This window comes from Gadus macrocephalus, chromosome 16 (assembly GCF_031168955.1).
Source record: "Gadus macrocephalus chromosome 16, ASM3116895v1".
NCBI classification, from domain to species: domain Eukaryota; kingdom Metazoa; phylum Chordata; class Actinopteri; order Gadiformes; family Gadidae; genus Gadus; species Gadus macrocephalus.
This window is the reverse complement of record NC_082397.1, coordinates 14317586-14338001: the sequence shown is the minus strand read 5'-3', so window position 1 is coordinate 14338001 and position 20416 is coordinate 14317586. Positions and strand designations below refer to the sequence as shown.

The 20416-nt window shown below is 47.8% G+C and overlaps 1 protein-coding gene across 2 annotated transcripts; it reads right to left on the bottom strand.

Annotated features, from left to right (window-relative positions):
* Positions 1-2016: 2016 nt before the first annotated feature.
* Positions 2017-20381, bottom strand: mnta (MAX network transcriptional repressor a). 2 transcript variants are annotated; one of them, XM_060074826.1, is made up of 6 exons: positions 19387-20381; positions 15845-16514; positions 15476-15517; positions 14995-15106; positions 6004-6196; positions 2017-5818 (listed from the first exon to the last, which is right to left on the bottom strand). In XM_060074826.1, the coding sequence occupies exons 1-6, from the start codon at positions 19457-19459 to the stop codon at positions 5037-5039; spliced, it is 1872 nt and encodes a 623-aa protein (XP_059930809.1). In that variant the 5' UTR covers positions 19460-20381; the 3' UTR covers positions 2017-5036. The 2 variants fall into 2 exon arrangements, with proteins under 2 accessions (XP_059930809.1, XP_059930810.1); XM_060074827.1 differs by lacking the exon at positions 15476-15517.
* Between the last annotated feature and the right edge of the window lie 35 nt (positions 20382-20416).

Here is a 20416-nt window from a genome sequence, read left to right as displayed (position 1 = left end):
GTAACACTGTTGTCTTTGTCAAATAAAATATAAGGAGTAACACTGTTGTCTTTGTCAAATAAAATATAAGGGGTAACACTGTTGTTTTTCATCATTCATCATGGGAAAAAAACATGAGGGGTAACACTGTCGTTTTTATCAAATGAAACGTAAAAAAACCTCTCGTTTTTTATCTGTGGTCATGAAAAACCCATAAGGGGTAACACTGTCGAAAAGTATCGAATAAAGCATAGGGGGTAACACCAGGGACGCGGGAAGCCAGTCCAAGGTGCTGAGAGAGAGTCTATATAATGACGTCATAATAAATGCTGCGCAACATCCATTGTTTACAGAGACGAGATGACGGGTGACGTCACATTCAGGGCTCCGCTCTGATAAACACTCTACTGGTGTGAAAAAAGAGTTCTGCCAACTAGCCACTGTTATTCACAAACGTCAGCAAGTAATCAATGTGGAAATTAGAGTAAACTCGGCTGATACTGTGCTGAATTTCACACACTAACAACATGCCGACAAGATGTTGCGGTCCAGGATTATACACAGCGTTATAACAAGGATTCAGGAGGTTATTTCTAAAGGTTTAAAAGGAAAGTGACAATAAAAGAAAGCCTTCATTTTCATCCAGAGTTACGAGTTGTCTGATATGAGGAAAGCGACGGTTTCTCCGTCAAGTGAACCGTCCGTCTTTGCTCTTTTTTTGCCAACCAGTTTACGTGCAAGATTCGAGAATCATAACGATAACATTCAACGTGTCTATTAATATGGCAGCAACATTTTACACCAGTTTTAGAATGTTCACTACAACAGATGTTGAACACCAACATGCTTATGTAAAATCAGCATAGTACGATATTCAGCTATCGACAGTTCTGCGTTGTGCGTCATAGCCTACGTCAGCCTACTCAGACAATGTTCTAAATAAAATGAAATGATAATATGATAAATTTCATAAAAAGGGTGGATGTCAATAATTTAATGAAAAATCATGTATGATAAAATTATTTAAAAAAAAAAAGTATTGATTTGTTCAGAAAACCTTCTCACTTGCAGTTACAGCCAGAGGCCGCCAGGGGGGGGGGGGTGCTGCAGCACCCTAAGCACCCCCACTTCCCGCGTCCCTGTTCACAGCAGTTTTTTTTTTTATTTCCTTGATGCCTATCACCTACTATCCTTTTGCTTTTAATTATGAGAAGCACATAGGCTACAGTATTGCCACTGTATGGAAGGCAACACCCTTATCTAGAGCTGGTTTTCCAGTAGGCCTACACAACGTTTAAAACTGAGAAAATCATGCCAACAGACATTCAGACGTCAATCAATAGTAAAGTAGCGTGATATGTGATATGATGGTTGATTCTTTTATGTTGAGTAAAACGTTTAAGGTCCGCCATGTTCATGCGCGTCACTAGTAAACCATACGTCACCAACTGGGTAACTCTTATCAAAATTTGACCCGAGTTGCCGAACTGAAGTAGAATCATAACAGCGTCATGAGGTGTCGTTCACGCGAATTTTCCGACGTCGCGCAAATGTTTTCCCCATCATTTCCAGCGATGTGAACGCACCATATCACCAGCAGAGTGAACCCGCCTTTTGGCCCGAGTTGCTGAACGGAAGTAGAATCATAACAGCGTCATGAGGTGTCGTTCACAAGAACTTTCCGACGTCGCGAAAATGTTTCCCACATAATTTCCAGCGATGTGAACGCACCAGAAGACAAAAGGGAGACGTGCCTCCGAGAAATGCAACAAGAAAGCTGGGAGATTTCCCGACTTCCGACTCGGAAGGCTGGCGTCCGAGGGTTCGGGAACACACCATAATGTATTGAGCCACACCAGTTTGTCCTACTGCCACGCCCCCGTGGAAAGGGTCTATGGATATCTTGAATACAAGGATGTCATAAATTATTGAAGTAAGAAATAAGTTTAAGGTGCAATAAATGTTTTACCATGTAATGCACATTTTCTAAAGGCCATGAATTAAGATTCAAAACAGCTTTGTAGAAAGAGACGAGTCTTTGTAAACATAATACATTTTATTCACTAGGTATCTTTAGCAAGTTTCATGATGTGCCTTCCTCACTGAATTGTTACATTATGGACAATTTTATTTCAATTTGCCCAACATTTACAGGCAATATACAACTTCAACTTTCTCCATAGGGAAAACACATTTTAAATATAGTGGCTTCAGAAAGTCTTCAAACCTGCTTCAACTTTAATGCATTTCGTTTTTTAATGACAAATGTTATTGCATTTCTTTTTATGGTAGTGATTTTACATAACTTGATCTCAGATTTAGTTTAATCAAATGAAGCTGCTGTCATCCAGCCAGATGCATAAAGTTGAAGAGAAGAGAAAACTTTCAACCGCGACTGTATGTGATATTGATGCGGAACGAGGTCACCCCAGATAAACACTTCTGTACATGGTCCCAGGGGAAATCAAACTAGAATTAAATGTACACTCAGTTCAAATCATTGTACAGGACATAACAGGCAACAGTAAACCTTAAAAATACAAAATATTTTTTGTGTACGTATGATTTACATAGTTAACCATATATAACGTTTTTTTAAAAAAGAAAAAAGGGCAAAAACACAAGTGAGTGACAGGTGAGCAGCTCGCTCTCCTGTCAGGTGATACATTCAGTTAAGCGGAGGGTCGCGAGGGTCCCTGCAGTAGCGTGGCAAGAACCTGCAGCTGTAAACCCAGTCTGCTCCCAGTGAGGCCCAGTTAAGATCACAGTGCTAGTACTGGAAAGTCTAATCTCGGATACATACGCGGATGGATGTAATGCTATTTAACTGCATGTCCTTTTTAAAGTGCTGAGCATCTTGGTGAGATACCTTTCCCGGGGAAATTCCTGCCTGCGTTTAGGAATGGCATTGCATCGGGATGACTGCAGCCCCAATCGGCCTGAAGCTAGGTAGGTTGAAGCGTGTAATATACGAGTATATTTCCCGCCCCCTGCGCATCCTTATCGGCATATGAGTAGCAGATGATCCTGTGCGCCCAACCAGGTCGAGGTTGTGATGCCCCTGCGTCAGGGGAGGGCGTGGGAAACCCTTTACAAAGACGTCACCGTGAACCAATCATATTAGAGAGTCAACGTGGGGGTTGGGGGGGGGGGCGTGCTGCATGGGTCTTCACTTCCACAAACATCACCAGTGTAGCAAACATGCATAAGTAACACGGAAAACACACCGTACCGGCACGTATAGGCCACGCGACACATCAAGACACACTCATTACAACACCAACCATCCATTCACAACCCACCACGCCCTACATTTACCAGACCCGACACCGCTCCACCCCCTACTCATTCGCTCCATACAACTAATATATATATATATATATATATATATATATATATATATATATATATATATATATATATATATATATATATATATATATATATAACAAATGGCTTTTGCTATGTAATGAGTGGTGGCATTTCCAAGTTAAAGCTTGTGAGAGTTGAACCATGCAAGACCATTCCTGTATGAGTACAATTTCAGAAAAGTGTGTATACATAATGTATAACAAGAAGCATCAATAATTAAAGAAAGCTGTACTTGATCTGATAAAGGCGGTTTGCAGTAGCAAAAAACTATTGTTACAATTTTATAACAATCGTAAGCGCTATATGAGGGATTAACATGATTGTCGTTTTATCCAGGACCATAAGTGTTTCAGCTGGACGAAAACCCATACACCTTCCAGGACTCCTCGACGCTACATTCATAACTAAAAACGGCCAACCAATTGGAGACCGGCACCAGAGAACGGAGGCGGGCTCTTACATCAGTAGAAGCACTACAATGAACTTCAAATCCTCTTAACCCTGATTTGGCTGGGGCCTTAATCCAGGTCAGATAACGTCCAGACCCGCTCGTGTTGTCATCCTCCTCATTACCAGCCACGATGAAGACTGGATTATTTGTACTAGCAAACGGTCAACTGTAAGCCGTTTAAATGGCGATGCATTAGCTCAGCCACTGGCAAGTCCCGGCTGGAGATTTTTGATTGACGCTCGGTTGAACTACGCTTCGTTACATTCTTGTCATTCTGCGCTCCAAGTAAACGTGATGAACCTCAAAATGAAACAGAGGCTTTAGCCTCATTTGCGATGGATTGTCGTAGCTCTCTTAATGCTTAGGCTAGTGCAGCAATTTAACTTCAGGGGGCGCTAGTGCTGTATAAAAAAAAAAATCTCATCTCTGCAGGCTTCTGCAGTGTCCTGTAGTGAGGTCTGTGATCCGGGCCACGTTTTCCCTCTCGCCCCGCGGCCATGTGCTCCTGCTGGAGAGGAGGAAGTCCTTGTGATCACATTCTTGGTGTGCTTATTATGGTGGGCTGAGCACACAGTCTACCCCCCTCACGACTCTGAAGGCCCAGTTCAGCCTCATCAGTGCGCCCTCAAGAGAACCAGTAGTTTCTCTTTTGGGAGAGGGAAAAATGGTGGGTCAGGTTGTATTCAGGGGCAGTTGTAAAAACAAACAAACACATCAAAGATACGACTCTCCCCCCCCCCCCCCCCCCCCCATTCAAACCGCTTCGTGAGTACTATTAATGGGGAGGAAGTGCACCTCAGACCAACTGATTTGTTAAATGTGACAAACACCATCGACACGATCACCTTGGACAACACACACACGCACACACACACGCACGGCCGGATCCATCCAAAAGATAGAGCAAGAAACGAAATAGGATTTGCATTCACCTCCTACGATGCCATTGTGAATAAACTTTAGCTGAATAGTCTTTTTGGAATGTTCCACGTTATCTGAAATGGTTGTCGTGCTGCGCCGCGCCGCTACACAAGCGGTGTCCGGCCGGCTCGCCGCCTGACCCTGCGTTCCTCAGCCACGGACCTGTTGGTCGCTGAGCTCAGAGGCCCGTGGCTCCTCCCACACGCCAGGGGGTCCGCAGCGCCCCACCCGCCCCCCCCCCCCTGCGCGTAGGGGTCTCTGGCGGGGCAGCCCTGCTCCTCGTAGGCCTCGGGGCCTCCCCGGGGGGCTACCTTTAGAGTCGGACCGGGAAGGAGGGCATGGTCACCATGGTGACAGGGTTGAGCATGGCCTGGCCGACCAGCTGCGGGTGGTGGGCCACCATCTGGGCGCCCGTCTGCTTGCTGACGGCGGCGGCGGCAGCACCGCCCGCCGTCTGGCCGGGCATGCCGCCGTTCAGCTGGGTGACGGCCACCGACTGGGAGTAGATGGTGGGCAGATGGGGACCCAGGTGGGCCACGGGGGTCACGGTGATGTGGCTGATCTGCTGGTGGTGGTGGTGGTGGTGCTGCTGCTGCTGCTGGTGGTGGTGGTGGTGACGGTGTCCAGTGGCCAGCTGGACGGCGCCCGAGGGGCCGGACGGGGCCAGGTGAGCCATGTGCTTGTGGCCCGACGCCTGGATGACGTGGTTCACCGCCTGGATGACCGAGGCGTGGGAGGCGGGCGCGTGGGCGATGACGGTGGGCTGCAGGCAGGGCTGGGAGGTGACCACCTGGGTCTGGGCGGGGAGTAAGGCCTGGATGGCGGCGGCGCCGGGGATCCCGGACGCCGCGAGCACCGTGGGCTTGGGCAGGGCCAGAGTCTGGTGCACCGGGGGCTTGTGCTGAATGGAGATGTGTTGGGGGAGGAGCGGGTGGGTAGCGACGGTGGCGGCGATGGGGGGCGGCGGCGGTACGGGGGTCAGAGCGGGGGTCTTGCGCTGCTCCGGTGGCACGGCGCGAGGCACGGCGGGTAAGGCGGTGGGCATCCGGCGAGCCGTCTCTCCGTCCTGGTCCGGGTCGTCGATGTCTTCCCCCTCTGCAACGCAAACACACACAACCCGTTTGAGACAACGTCACAACTACCAGATCGGTCCCAATTCACTCCCTAAAAAATATACATAACTGTAACATTGAGAATGCAGTCAAATTTGAAACAGAAACAAAGGCACTAAAAATGCATTTTGGCGGTGAAGAGAACCGGTGAGCGAGCGCCCTCCGTACCTGAGGCGGTGGATGTGGAGGCCTGGTCCTCCTCGGGCTGGACCGTCTGCCGCAGCACCCGGTCCACCTCCATCACGTCCATCCACTGGCCCAGCTCGTTCTTCAGCTCTTCCAGCCGCTGCTGCGTGGCGATCTTCTCCCGCGCCAAACGCTCCATCTCGTGCTCAAACTCCTTCTCCTTGCGCTTCAACGTCTGAGAGGGGAGGGAGGAGGCAAATAGGGAGAGCCCTTAAATAAGACCTTCTTGAAGAAGGCTCAAACTGTGTGAACTAAAAACCATAATGAACAACATATCGCCAAGATGAGAGGAAAGATGACTTGTGGCGGGAGGGATAGAAGCGAGGCATGAATGAGATTAGGAGAGATGATTCAATCAGAGTCAGACATGATTTGTCCGTCAGTTGTCATCAAATGAGAAGAGATTCACGCCTTCAGTCGGGCCTGCCGCAGAAGCTTTGCATTCATCTCAAGCAGAAAGGTGTGACGACTGAAGTCGTGAGATTGCACGTCTGGACACATGCGGTTAACAATTGTGGCTTCTGAACTCGCAGCCAAATCTGTGATCAGGTGGTTTAGTGATTGGCTGGTTGTCTCTTGCCACAATCCACACCCCACTTCCTCAATCCCGGGGAAAAACAAGCACATGCTTTTGCTGCGTTGTTTCACTTGGTTTGTGAAATGCCACAATGCAGCCAACACTGTTGAGCTTCATTATTCAACATCAAGGTTATAGGAGAACCTTTAGAGTTGATTCAATTCAACCCCTTCAAGCACTGTTGAGATACTTTTGAGACAATATAAAGTTAGCCCCTAACTTTTTCTTGGTCGCTATTGTTTGCCAAAAGGGTATGGCAAAAATGTGCTTCACCAAACAAGGTGGCTTGGACGTTTCAGGCAGAAAAAAGCAACCTGTCTTAAGTTGGGCCACACCCTATTGTAAGGAATTTGTGAGTAGAAGACCACATATTCATTAGATGGTTAACTTTTCCTTAAATATCTTGTCCAACAAATCAAAAGAAAGCTCAGCCCCTCACTCGAATGTTGACAAGTTCATGTTATTATAGTTTTATATTAAAATAGTTCCAATACTTATTTACACTAAATGACCTCACCCCAAAAACAAACAAATGATCCCAGAATGGTGAAATCTTCTAAAGGAAATTGCATAATGATTATGCAATTTCCTTTGGGCCATGTTGGCGTGATGGTGTTTTCTCCGAAATAAAATAGGTTAATATAGCAAAATGAAACAAAAACAAAACTCAACCTCAAAACAAAACTCACTGTGGGCTGTGTGCAACCAATACCAAGCATGGAGAAACACATGGGTGTGACAGAGAGGAGGGGGAGGGGCTTGTTGAGTAGGGGGAGCTTCTAGGCAGCCACTAGACCATGACCCAGTTTCCCTTAACTGGTCAGCTGACACAGGAAAGCTTTACACACACAAGATGGGCGGACTTCCCTAGGCCACAGCAACAGGAACAAATAGTTGGAGGGAGTTTTTGACCAACTGCCGAAGAGAGCGTTACAACACAAAACTATTCAGATTTCCAAAATAAACGACAATATGCTAAATCCATATAGTCACTATGCTCTAAATTCAACATTACAAGGCGTGAGAGGACAGTAGAGTCAACTCTACAGTAAAAATATTTGGATTGGTGTAAAAACAAACAAAAGTCATTTCAGAAGCAGTCATTGCGCCTTTAGGAAGAGTGTCTGTGAATGATTGAGCTCCTGGAGCTTTTCTCCAGGAGTACTGTGGTGTGGAGTAGTACCGACTGTTGTACTGTGATAATGAGGGAAAACACTTGATTACAATATTAGCACCAGATCATGTCATAGAATTGCATCTTCCCTTCCGCCTCCCCAGTCATTACAGGCTAATAACACCCACAGCAGGTTCCTTTGAGGATATTAGAATGACGACCATTGAAACCACTTAGAGGGGTTACTGTCTCCTGCTCCAGTCTTACAGGAAGTGAATGCAGAACAGAACCACATGTTCACAGGAAGATGGAAAAAAAAGACAGAGACAGTAGGAAGAGATTCAGCAAACACAATCCGCTGCGTAAGCTGCTTGTGAACACCTCCCGGTGCTGTGCGCAACACGGGTCACATGTGCTCTGAACCAGGAACTATTTGCTTTGAGGACAAACTCCTGACTCACTGATTGGACAACAGATGATCACCTCAGAGATAAGTAATCGTCCAATCGGGCACTTGGCTAGATGAAGAGGAGGTGTAAGTTGAGGGATTTTTTGATTTTTGCTACTGCGAGGGGGGGGGGGGGCGGGTATGGCAGTTTCCATGGCAACTACAAAGACATTAGCCGAGTGAGCCTTATCATTCACCGGCCTTGAACCCTTGAAACTATGCCCCTCATTAGTCCTAAATAATCATGAAAGAAACCCCCATTTCTAAAGGACGACATTCTCCAGGGCACTCCTATGAAATGTTTCCTCAGCCTTAGACGACGTGAAGCATTCCCTGGATGGGATACTTGGGAGTTACTGGCTTCTGCGTCAGTCGGCACAAGCCAACTGTCTACAGTCCCTGTTTGATCCCCCTCACCAACAGGCAGCGGCACGCAAGCAGCGTGGCGCCACAAACACACACACACACACACACACACACACACACACACACAGACTCTCTACCAGAGCCACCATGTTCATCCCTTAAGTTTTCCTGGCTTGCCCTTAAACACTGATCCAGTGGGAGGTTGGTTGAGTTTCCCTAGGCCTGGACATGTTTAAACGTGAAGTTCGGTAGAGGAGGTTACAACAAATTAATTATCAGCCACGCAGGAACTTTGACAAGATAACTAACAGACATAAATACTTGCATATGGAGATCATTACTCGCACATAGACATTGCTAGTACAGAGTTACGTCAGAGCCATGGCTTCATCTGTCCCGCTACCAGTCTATATGTATTCGTTACATTGATTACCGCTACTGACAAAAAAACAAAAACAATAATGCAGCTACTATGAAAAGTAGCGACTCTAAAGGGAGCGATTGACAAGGGGTCAAGGTTCATTGTATAAAAGGACTGCCAGTTTGTTCTTTTACAATTTACATTTGCGACAAACAATTACATTTGTCATAAGAAGTGAAACATTATATCACAGTAAAGATGTTCATAGAACGAAGTGTAAGTACCAACAATCGCTAGGCTAACCCATTCCCTGTATACAGCAGTGATAACAGCTAACGTAGATGCTACACAATTAAGTACTTTGATAAATACAACGTACATTAAGTGCGTACATTAAGGCCCCGTCCACACAAAGCCGAAACAGGCGAAACCGTTACGGTTTCGATCCATCCGGTTTCGCAGTATCTCCGTAAAGACGAAGCCAAGCGAAACCGGGTAGATCTGTAGAAACGCTGTAGTACACATTCCAGGCCCATAAGGAGCGCTGCTTCTGCTACAGAAATCCTTGTTGTTGTGAGTTCTGAGACTCTGCGGGCTTAACAGTCATTGGCTAGAGGGTCGAGGGGTGGGGCGATGACGTCATGGTTTACGGTTTCAGTCGGTTTCAGGCGTCCACACGAATCCAAAACGAAACCGGGTAGATTTGAAACCACCTCCGAGGGTGGTTTCAGAAGTTTGCGGTTTCGGTCAGCGGATTCGCCGGCTTTGTGTGGACGGAAGGCCGAACCGTACAAGACCTTTGCGGTTTCGCCATGAAATCGGCTTCGTGTGGACGGGGCCTCAGAGCGTACATTAAGTGCCAGGATACAATGGTTTGCGGGATGGACTGGATGGCTATGCAGAGTCTAGGTGAACTCTGAACAGGTGACTTTTTCGTCTTTTGCGGAAGCTGGTGAGCGACTATGCGATCCTGAAATCGGCAGGGAGCTCGTTCAACCACTGTGGTCCCAAAACAGAGAAGAGTTGGGTTTTGCTGATCGATCTTTGCTAGCTCTGCTCAGTGGGTTCTATCCCTAGTCCCTCCCCCTCCAGTGGGTTCTATCCCTAGTCCCTCCCCCTCCAGTGGGTTCTATCCCTAGTCCCTCCCCCTCCAGTGGGTTCTATCCCTAGTCCCTCCCCCTCCAGTGGGTTCTATCCCTAGTCCCTCTCCCCTCCATTGTGATCCATATCTAAACGGCCGCTCTTCCTGCGCAGTAAAACAAGGCCATGTCGTCATGTTTATGTGCACAGGGACAGATTGGATTGTTCATTTATGTCTGCACCTGTGTGCGTGTGCGTGTGGGTGTGTGAGTGTGTGTGTGTGTACACGCGTGCGTGTGCGTAAGATAAACAACGTCAGCCGTTGTCACAGGCAATGAGAGTGCCGAGCACATGGCACCGCAGAGCACGGGAGGGAGGGAGGGAGGGAGGGAGGGCGGGAGGGAGGGGGGAGGGCGGGCGAGGAAGAGAGCAGTACAGGCTGTACTCACTGACTCACATTTGCGGCAGCCAGAGACAGGCTGGCTGGGACGAGCTTCTCTTAAAGGGCCAGCAGCAGCAATAGCAGCAGCAGCCGCCGCAGCCTCAGCCGCAGCAGCAGCGGGGGAAGCCACGTTGCAGACATGGCCCTCCGCTGTGCGGCCGACTGATCAGGCCGAGCCGCGTGGAGGTCTTGTGACGCAGCCGTAACCATAAACCCTTGCCTCGTCTGCTCTCGCCTTCTCGCCGGAGCACAGAGCTTCGCAAGTAGAGGACACCTAACAATGAAAGGGCTTGTCGTGGCCTGGTTATTTATTATTTGAATAGACGGAATAGACTCATGCTCCGTCTTCCCAACAGTCAAATGCCTCACTCTGTGGTCCTGGTTGTCTCTATCCTGCTGCACCAAAGGCCTCAGAATAGGATGGGATAACAAACTAGTTTTTTGTTTTATACCTCTTTTCTCTGATGTCCATTGCGATGATAAATAAGGCAACCGATTTGCAGACACTTAGAACAAAAGGGACCTAAAGGGAATTGAAAGTCAAGCTCTACAGTGTGATAGGCCATCTATATTTGCATTCTTAATGCCCAACAGATAGGCTTTTTCTTACTTAAAAAAAGCCTTGTTGACCCACTTTCACTTGTCCTCAGCTGGACTCTTACAAAATAGTAAGACTGATTATTGTGATTCTAAAAAGATATGTGGGTTAAGGCCTCATTACCTCCCTCAGCCTTTCCCCTAACAAAAGAGAAGACCATTTCCTGCTTCTGGGAGGAACAAATTGGGAACATTTCCTGGGCTAACTGTAAACGGTTAACCGTTAACTCTGTGGAAGCCCACAAAGAAACAACATTATGCACCCCCTTATCCCCCCCCCTCCTCTGCCTCCACCCTGAAAACAACATGAATAAGAAAGAAATCCCCAGCCTTCATTTGAACATGTGGGAACACGTGGAAATGTTAAAAATAAATATCAGAGAGCCAAGACGGCCTTCCACACGGCCGGATGCAGAGCTGCGTTTGAAAGGAGCGTGCTAGAGCGAGTAGTGGGAGAACAGGTTCCTTTGGAGTGAGGTGAGCTAGGTAAACGGAGCTCAGTGTTCGCTCAGTTCTCGTTCTCTCTCTCTCTCTCTCTCTCTCTCTCTCTCTCTCTCTCTCTCTCTCTCTCTCTCTCTCTCTCTCTCTCTCTCTCTCTCTCTCTCTCTCTCTCTCTCTCTCTCTCTCTCTCTCTCTCTCTCTCTCTCTCTCTCTCTCTCTCTCTCTCTCTCTCTCTCTCTCTCTCTCTCTCTCTCTCTCTCTCTCTCTCTCTCTCTCTCTCTCTCTCTCTCTCTCTCTCTCTCTCTCTCTCTCTCTCTCTCTCTCTCTCTCTCTCAGCCCCTCCCGCCATTGTGGCCAGTCCAGCCTGTCGAGGGAGGAGGGAGGGCGGGCGGGCTGTCGTCACGCGGCTAAGGCTAGCCATGTGCTTGTTGCTCATGTGGCTCTGGGAGTGGAGAGTACGACGGGAGGGCGGAATGGAGGGAGCAAGCGAGAGGGGGAGGAAGGGAGGAGTGTGTAGCGTACGGGCGGGTTTGTTTTACACGGTCAGCTAAAGTAGCTCCACACAGCTCCACACAGGCCCCGGGAGGGCGGGTTTAAAAAGAAAGGCACCACAGATCATGAGACGTAGGGGTATGAAAGATATGCACAAAGGAGCTGAGGAACCAACCAAAATTAAAAAGGGACAAACTACTGCCTTTAAGCACAAAATGGGGACAATGCCTGTAGTTTACCGAGCCAGAACCATACCAACGGTAACATCAGGAATTTAAAACCTTCTTTTGACATTTAACAAATGACTTAGAACTTTTACTGAGTCCCTTGCTGCAGCAAAACACAATCCCATTTAAAAAAAGTGTGGGAGTGGGTAGTGTCCAGACAATGTCACAACATGACTACAACCAACAACACAAGTGAAGGGCGAATCACGGACCGAACGAAATGTTATCCGGAGCCCTATATTAGAACCTCTCCTACGTCCATTGTCCGGCTTGGCGGACCACCTCTTTCCTCCCCCCACCCAAATGAAAGGGGGCTTTGGAAGTGTGGAGGAGGGAGGATCTGGGGGGGTGGGGGTAGGGGGAGAGTCTGCTACTTGCAGAGCAGACACGCGTGCACCACCACCCGATGTCACGACAACAGAGAGCAACCGCTGTGAGCCCCTGAAGACTCAGTTTCTAATCTGGCTCTCCTCCCACGCGCATGGACACCGCCGCCAGCCAATCAGTGGGAAGGGAATGCACCATGTGACACAAGAGTAGGGTTACCCAGCCGACACCCGCCGTTCAGGTTACTGAAAGCCCTGTAACCATGGAGCAGGGATGTTGAAGGCAGGTTCAACCCACTTTGTCCCCATTCAGCTTTGAATAGGTCACCGTTTACACTTCCCCTGCCTCCGCGTGCAGGCAGAGAAACAGGAAAAGGGGGTTCATGATGGAGTCATGGAACATTCTAGCCACAAGTCGTTTTGGTCCCACAGAGAAACAGGGCAGCTCTGAGACTCGTGTAGACGTGCTTTAGGGCAACTATACACCAATAACAAGTGGAAACAAACTGCTGGTGCTTTGAAACGGTTCTAGTGGACGGAGCAGTAAGAGAAAAAATGGATCACGACGCTTGGTCCTTTAACAATCGCGGAGAGAGTTTGGAAGTTATGATCAGTGTGAGATTACAGAGGACTTTTAAAAGGGTTGGACACCCAATATGTTACCCAATAATATCGTTGAATGTTTGTTTCGAACATGGTCATATTTTTTATGTGATCTTCAACATAATCTTCATCGCTGTGAGAAAACAGATGGGTAGAATCCCTTGCATTTGCCAGGCTCCAGCGACCAGTTTGCACGCGGGTTGCATTCTTTTCGAGACATTGATTGGCACTTTAGTACAGTCTTCGACGTCACGACAAAGGGACACTGGCGGTGTCCCTTTGTGTGTTGGTGCAGCGGTTGACGTTGATGGCAGCTTCTGCGAAGCGGGTCAAGCCTCTCGGACACTCATAGCATAACACCACGGTGTCTGTGGAAGTGGTGACGAGTGGGGCTCGCTAAGGGCAGCTGTTCATTTTGATGTTGGCGTCCGAGAGACGGTTATGCTTTTAGGCCAACTGTGTAACGCCACCGTGTGCGTGGATGTGTTTTAACATTCAAACCCAGCGATGGTACTAGAAAAGTATCACAGAGTGGCCGTCGTCGTAACCATGGGGATAACAACCTCCCACCGCTTCCTTTCCTCGGACTCACCGCCCCAAAACACCTGTTCTACAATCTCAGGATTCAAATTCGAGCTGAAACAGGGGGTTCACTCCCACTATAAAATACAGATTGAATCGTGCTGACAGACAGGCAGGTCGGGCTGCCAGCCAGGGCATGCCATGTTTACTAATCGCAGAGGCAAAAGGGGAGGGGAGAGTTTCGCAAGCCCTACAACCACCACGCTGTCCTAGTTTCACCCCCAAGAGTCCTCCTACGGTCGCTCCACTGTACTTTGTTAGGTTTGACATACAGAATCTATTTGTTGTTTGGGTTTCACGATCAAACCTTGGGTCTCATGATAAAAAAATGTGGTATGAAAGGGGAAGTGGGACATTTCCTGTAGCGTTCTATTATCATACAAGGGTTTGGAAGTAAAAGGTTTAGCTCCGCTACTATATATAAGCATTGGTCTTGGGCTAATAGCCTACTCATTAATATGTGTTGCAATAACCGTAAAAATAGAAAGCTACGTTCTAACAATCCCATTCATCCCAGCATGTATAAAAATCCTATTTACCCGCTACTTCTCTGTTAAAACATAGGCGTGGTTATCCAAGAAGTATCAATGGTGTTACATTGACCTTTACACCAGTGACCACCAGCTAGGATGAACACAGAGTGGGCCTGCATGCCGTGTTAGGCTTAACTGCACGGTGACTCATCCTGGCACATGACTGGTATCCTAATTAGATATAGTATTTGGGGCGTAGGGGATACGAGCAGAGGACACGACAAAAGGAACGAACAGGGCCTCCATATAACAAATACTCATTCATAAGATAGGACTTACAATTTCAAGTTTCAAATGAAGTCAAGCACTGAACATGTTGTTCTTGCATTTCGGTTCAGACACACAAGTACTAATGGTCCAGCTCTTTTCATGCTCAAGCAAGCATAATGAATCTTTCCAGTGTTGCTCTTTTTAAAGAGCATTGTAGTGGAGTTCCTATCAGGATCTTTCCTTGGATAGATGGTACCTTCTCCGAAAGTATGGCAGTATAAACTACCCAAAAATGGAAAACTCCAGAACAAAATCCTCAAGTGAACTGTAAACACAACAGGACTATTATGTAAATAACTAAGAGCATCGAGTTCGCCAATTGAGAGGCGAAGAACACTCCCCTCAGCGGTCACAACAACAGAGATTAGAAGGGGCATTTCAAAGAACAGTATTGAAATCAGGGCAATGCTGTTGAGAATCTGCATTTCGCCAACGACTCCTAGTAGGAGTATGTAGTATGGATGTTGTTCATGTGATTGTATGATTCCAGTCAATTGAGCCTGGTGGAACTCACCTGGATGTATCTCAAGGCACAGCGCAGCACACTCAGGTTGGACGTCTTCTTCTCGTCCACGTTTGGGATGTTCTTTTTCAACATCTCAAAGCACTCCTTCAAATGTGCTCGTCTGAGGAGCAGAAAGAACAGACAGGGCAATTGAGCGGGCGGAAAAGGACAGGCCAGATAAATTAGCCAAACATTCCTGACGTGACATTCACTGAATACCACAAAAAAGACACATATTGATTTGAGAATTTTAACATTGATTTGGATCCATGTGTCTAACATTGGAATTTAGTCATGAGGTAAGAAAGGCCAACATGGGGCAATGGAGGCGGTACACTGACTCTGTAGAATTGAACCCCCATTCATGAAATTAAATGAAGAAATTAAAGAGAAGTAAGACCGTGGCTAGCTGTTCTCATCTACACTGGCCTGTGCACAGAGATCAAATCTCTGCATTCAAATGGCACAACAGGAGACAGGTTGCACCCACCTGTTTTTCTCAAGCTTGTTATGCACGTCTCTTGTGCCTGCCCTGTAAAAGCACAAAGCAGGCCAAAGTAAGAATTTGGTGTCCAAACGATTATTACAAAAGAAAATGATGTCCATTACTACTCTCTGTAATCTCTTCCACTCTCTAACTATTCCCATTTTGAAAAAAAAAGGCCTACATAAATAGAGTGTCAGTATTTTTGTTGTTACTATTACGATTAGGATTTTGCAGGTTTGCTGCCAAACCACTATTTGGGGCACACATGTTGTCACTATGACCCAATCCTGAAGTGTAATCAAATAAAAGCCCTGGCTAGCGTAATAACAGCTGATTAGCAAAGCAAGCTATGTAAAAGGCTCCGGTCTTTACCCTCCAGGACGCTTCTTGTTGTCCAGGTGTCGGCCGTCGTCAGGAGGGCTCCCCCGGCTGTTGGGACTGGTGGGCAGAGGGGCCTGCGGGGGCCCCGGCTGGGGCAGTAAGGGCTGCTGCTGCGGCTGCTGCTGAGGCGCCGTGACGATGGAGCCCGGGTACCGCTGCAGCGGCGGCGGCTGGGCGGCGGCGTGCTGGACCGTCAGCGGCGGGAGAGGGTGATGATGGTGGTGGTTCTGGTTCGAGGGCGGGGGCTGGTAGCTGGCGGTCGCCGCGGACGCCAGCGATGACGGGGAGGGGTCGGGGCGGGGCTGCGGCGAGACGGGGGGCGGGGCTCCGGCGCCCTCCTGTGGGGGGGAGTAGGGGTCCCTCCTGGGGGGCGAGGGGAAGTGCGGCGCGGCGGGTTCGGAGAGGCTGGCGGGGAGCGGGGGCGGAGGAAAGGGCGGACACGTGTGGGAGGCGGTGACCACGGGGATGACCGTGATGGGCAGGGGCTGGGGGGGCAGCCGGTGGGCCACGCGGCGCTCCTCTGCTTTGGCCACATGGTGGACGTGTTGGTCGTAGTGGTGGTGTTGGTGGTGGTGGTGGACGGGGGAGGTGTAGACGAGACTGGAGTGCCGGTGCTCCGCCAACTGCTCCAGGCGTAGCTTCTCCTTCAACTCATTCTCCTCTGTGGGAACAACATGGTGGCGTTAGCAAACGCGGCCTCGATAAAATAAGACCTCACGGCAACGTTTACGCCGAAGAATAGTGTAAATGGCTGTGGAGATCCATTTAAAGCGGATGTCAGACAACGAGGTTGTGTGTTTGTTGTATTCTTGACGGTGATGTGATGTCCATCTGTTGTACCCGACCCAGAGCGCCATGTCACTTAACCTATGACTCGGGGGACATAGAAAATGACTTGTCCTGTTTTGCCTTTACGGACCGCTGACCGCTTTGGAAAATCACACGCATAATGCAACGTCAGCCCAGCGGTGGGGAATGGACCTCCTATAAATCAGTGATGCTCTTCAGAGGAAACGACCATTGCTGACTAGTTGATAATGCAAGCGTTTGGTCTCAGGTCAGGCTCTGTGGCAGCGACAGAGGTGGGACACCAAAGAATCAGTCCCGATTTGTATTAGAACAAGCATAGTAGTAACAAATGTTAATGGCACCACTTTTAGCATTTCCTTTCATGGTGCATCACTGCTACATCATCCTTTGCAATGCAATATGTTCTAATAACATTCAGAAAGTGTGGTCATAGGACTCTTGGTTGTGTTGTGTATAAAGTGTTGATACCACTCTAACATCAACACACACACACACACACACACACACACACACACACACACACACACACACACACACACACACACACACACACACACACACACACACACACACACACACACACACACACACACACACACACTCCTCATCATTAATGACATATTAACACGCAAAGCCCCAGCAGGATTGGGCAAGAGAACACACATTCTGCGAGGAACAGTAGCATGAGATCGGCGTGGTCTGGGGTCACACCAGAGACAATGGGGGATGAGCTCAATAGGCCCTGATTTTCCATCAACGTTGGGTCATCCAATCACATTCAAGAGTCTCCTCCACTCCTTGTGGGCTTTCCCTCATCACATGTCTGAGGATGCTGGGAGGAAGGGGCTGTACTGTTGCCATGGTAGCGGACTTGGAAGAATTAACAGACACGCAGAGCGACGAGGGGTGAAAGCAAGGGTATTCTCGGCATAGTACCGTAGTTCTGCACCCTGCAGTTAAGAAAACTAGGAGGAGTGAAGTCACACGGGACGAATTGTTTCCTTTCCCTACAATTCTGCAGTAGCAGCTTGCAGTGGTAGGCCTATATGCAAAACCATATCAGATCATAAATATGAGTGAAAAAGGATGTAATGTCTTGAAAAAAATGGAATAGATAGAAATCAAGGCATGATGCCTTAACCAAATTAGACAATTGATATCAGGGGATATAGCCTATGCTGAATGGAAATCAAACTCCTTTATCATGTGCTTTGCTTATGCTTACTGCTTTGGTATAGTTAACCCGGCAACTCAGTGTCAGGTAAACTACTTATGAACTCCTAGTGACGTTATTTGCTTTTCCACCAACAGATTCTTCCAGGAAATGATCGCCACCATATTTGGCTGCCATGGGCGGTTCGTTTTAAAGCTTTTTGTTATTTACACTTAAGGACTGGGCTTAGTTCAACTAAACACAGATGGTTTGAGGAAAACACAACACATAATAGTTTCTCACGGATAAGTGAACTGTTGAATGTCAAAATCCACTCCCCAGAATAAACAGATTGCTTTGTTCCTTTGAGTTCTAATTGAACGACTAATGAAGGACGAGTCTTACAACAGTTCTATCGGTAATAGCTGTTGATGTTCATCAAACACGCCTCGAATAGAAGCACGTAGAAAGATTTACAAAAACAAGTAGTACTCGCTGTCTTATATAAGTGCAGAGAAGGGGGGAGAGGGGGTTGGCCCACTTTCCTCCCCGTTTTCAACTGAGAGTAGGAGAGTCTACAGAGAGTGGGAGGTGACGGCTCTACAGAGTGGGACGTCTCTACTGTGCTAAGAGACTGCTCTCCCTTGTCTACAGAGCAGTAGGAGGGGACTGCGCCGAGCGCTCTCCCAGAGCCGGGGGCAGGAGTGCCCAGCACGCACGTGGTGAGGTGGGCGGTCTCTCTAAACTCACATAGATAAGAGGCGTGGTCGGTTGGTACACGTCATCGACTTCCACTCAAGATATCGTAAATTATCAAGCTTTATGAGCGCTCACAACACCAATGCATAGTACGAAAGACTGGTGCGGGGGTGGGGGGGAGGTCACGGAACGCTGCACCACTGTGTCATATAGAAATCCGCATCAGCGTATAGGATCAATCGATCAAAGACACGCACTAGGGGAAGCCTGGGGGAGCGTCATCTGATATCCCTACTAGGTCAGGTCATTATGTAAAACGGGATGGCATTCCGGTCTGCCACCGCCCTAAGTCGTCTGCTTCATATCATTTAAAATGTGTGGTAGTAGAACACGAGATAAACGTAAAGCCTTCTCGAATGAGGCGGGGATGTGTGCATCCTGGGGATCATTTGAAACGTAGTGAAAGGTTCCGCATAGTAAAAGAAGCGCCGTGACTGTAGACGAAACGTGTAACCATGTCATGTTCAGCGCTGCAGAGAACTGTGCCTAAATGTTTATAATATAACGACCCCGTTTATACATGTGTGACACGCGAAGGTCCAATTGAAACATGCAGCTAATCCGCATATATTTCAAACGAATGTGAAACTTATACGACCGTATAGGCTGAACTCTGGTTGTATTTTTTCCAAAAGCATTTAATACAAATGCAACAAGCCTTCTTACTACGGCGTAACCGTTGAATAGGTTTTACTGAAATACACCTTACACGTGAAGAGGCAAGTTATGCATTACAGGGCACAGTATCATTTACACATTTTCAATTAAAAAAAATGCATGAGCGTTACAATTTCCTGCACATTACGCTTACCACGTGCTTTCTGTTGTTGCTGTGCTTGCAATTCCAAAAACTTGGCTGCTTCCAAAAGCGTTTCGATGCTCATTTCTTTTGTGATCGAGGTACTGCGATTTTCCCGAAAAATCGTTAAACGACGATTAGATACGTGGGATCCAACAGAAAGGGTCCAGTCTGTGGGGCTGAAGAGGATGGTCGGATATCCTTCATAAAAAAAAAAAACTCTTCCACATACGTAGAAGAGTTACAACAAGATGGCGCTTAAAGTATGAGGGAAACAAATAAGGTTTAGAAGCAGAGCATGTGTGACCGCCCATAGACGTTTCCCTCCCATGCTGCTCGGGCGGTGCGACGGAAAACCCGGAGGCTAAAATCCATGGATGGACTTTGAATTCATAGCACGCGCAACGGATATTGTTCTGGACTATCTGGAACCACAATAATATTACACATTTAATGTCTCCATTTAAGCATAGAAATTGATTACATCAATAATATTGCGCGGGGTGGAGGAATAATTCCCACGTGACACTGAAATATCATTCTCCGCCAGGGAATAGTAACGAATTGAAGATGTACAGTTAATTAGCATATTCGTATTATCGACCAATCAGCGTGCAGAATAACACGGCGAGGCGCTGCTCACACGCTCGCACGTTTAGCCATGCTGCAGTATCATCTCTCGTGTCATCTCCCCGGCTCCCAGAAATCAACTGTCAGTTGCTTAGTAGAGTGAGTAATAGCCAATGATAACCTAATCTAACCATCGACTAGATGGGGCAAACAATAATGGTGATCCAAGTTTCCAATCCTAATCGTCGGACGCTGCGTATTCAACGACCGCGTAGGACGGGCGCCTATTCCTTCTGCTCTCTTCGCCTTCTCGCTGCAGCGTTGGCTTCTCCGTATGCTTTATAAAATCGTCGTCCAACAGATGTGCCAAGGACAATACAATTGTGTGCTATAATAAAAACTCCGTCTGGGGGCATTCTGCGACATATTTGCATCGCATGCGGCAGTTTAAACTGAAGTCGAAGTAAAATAG

What these genes read in the sequence shown, in the direction of transcription:
- mnta (XM_060074826.1), bottom strand. Translation starts at nt 19,459, where the DNA reads ATGAGCATCGAAACGCTTTTGGAAGCAGCCAAGTTTTTGGAATTGCAA. An exon ending in GCAACAACAGAAAGCACGTG is followed by an intron (nt 16,515 to 19,386) that starts GTAAGCGTAATG and finishes TTGTTCCCACAG; the next exon opens with AGGAGAATGAGTTGAAGGAG. An exon ending in CTCCACATCCACCGCCTCAG is followed by an intron (nt 5,819 to 6,003) that starts GTACGGAGGGCG and finishes TTTGCGTTGCAG; the next exon opens with AGGGGGAAGACATCGACGAC.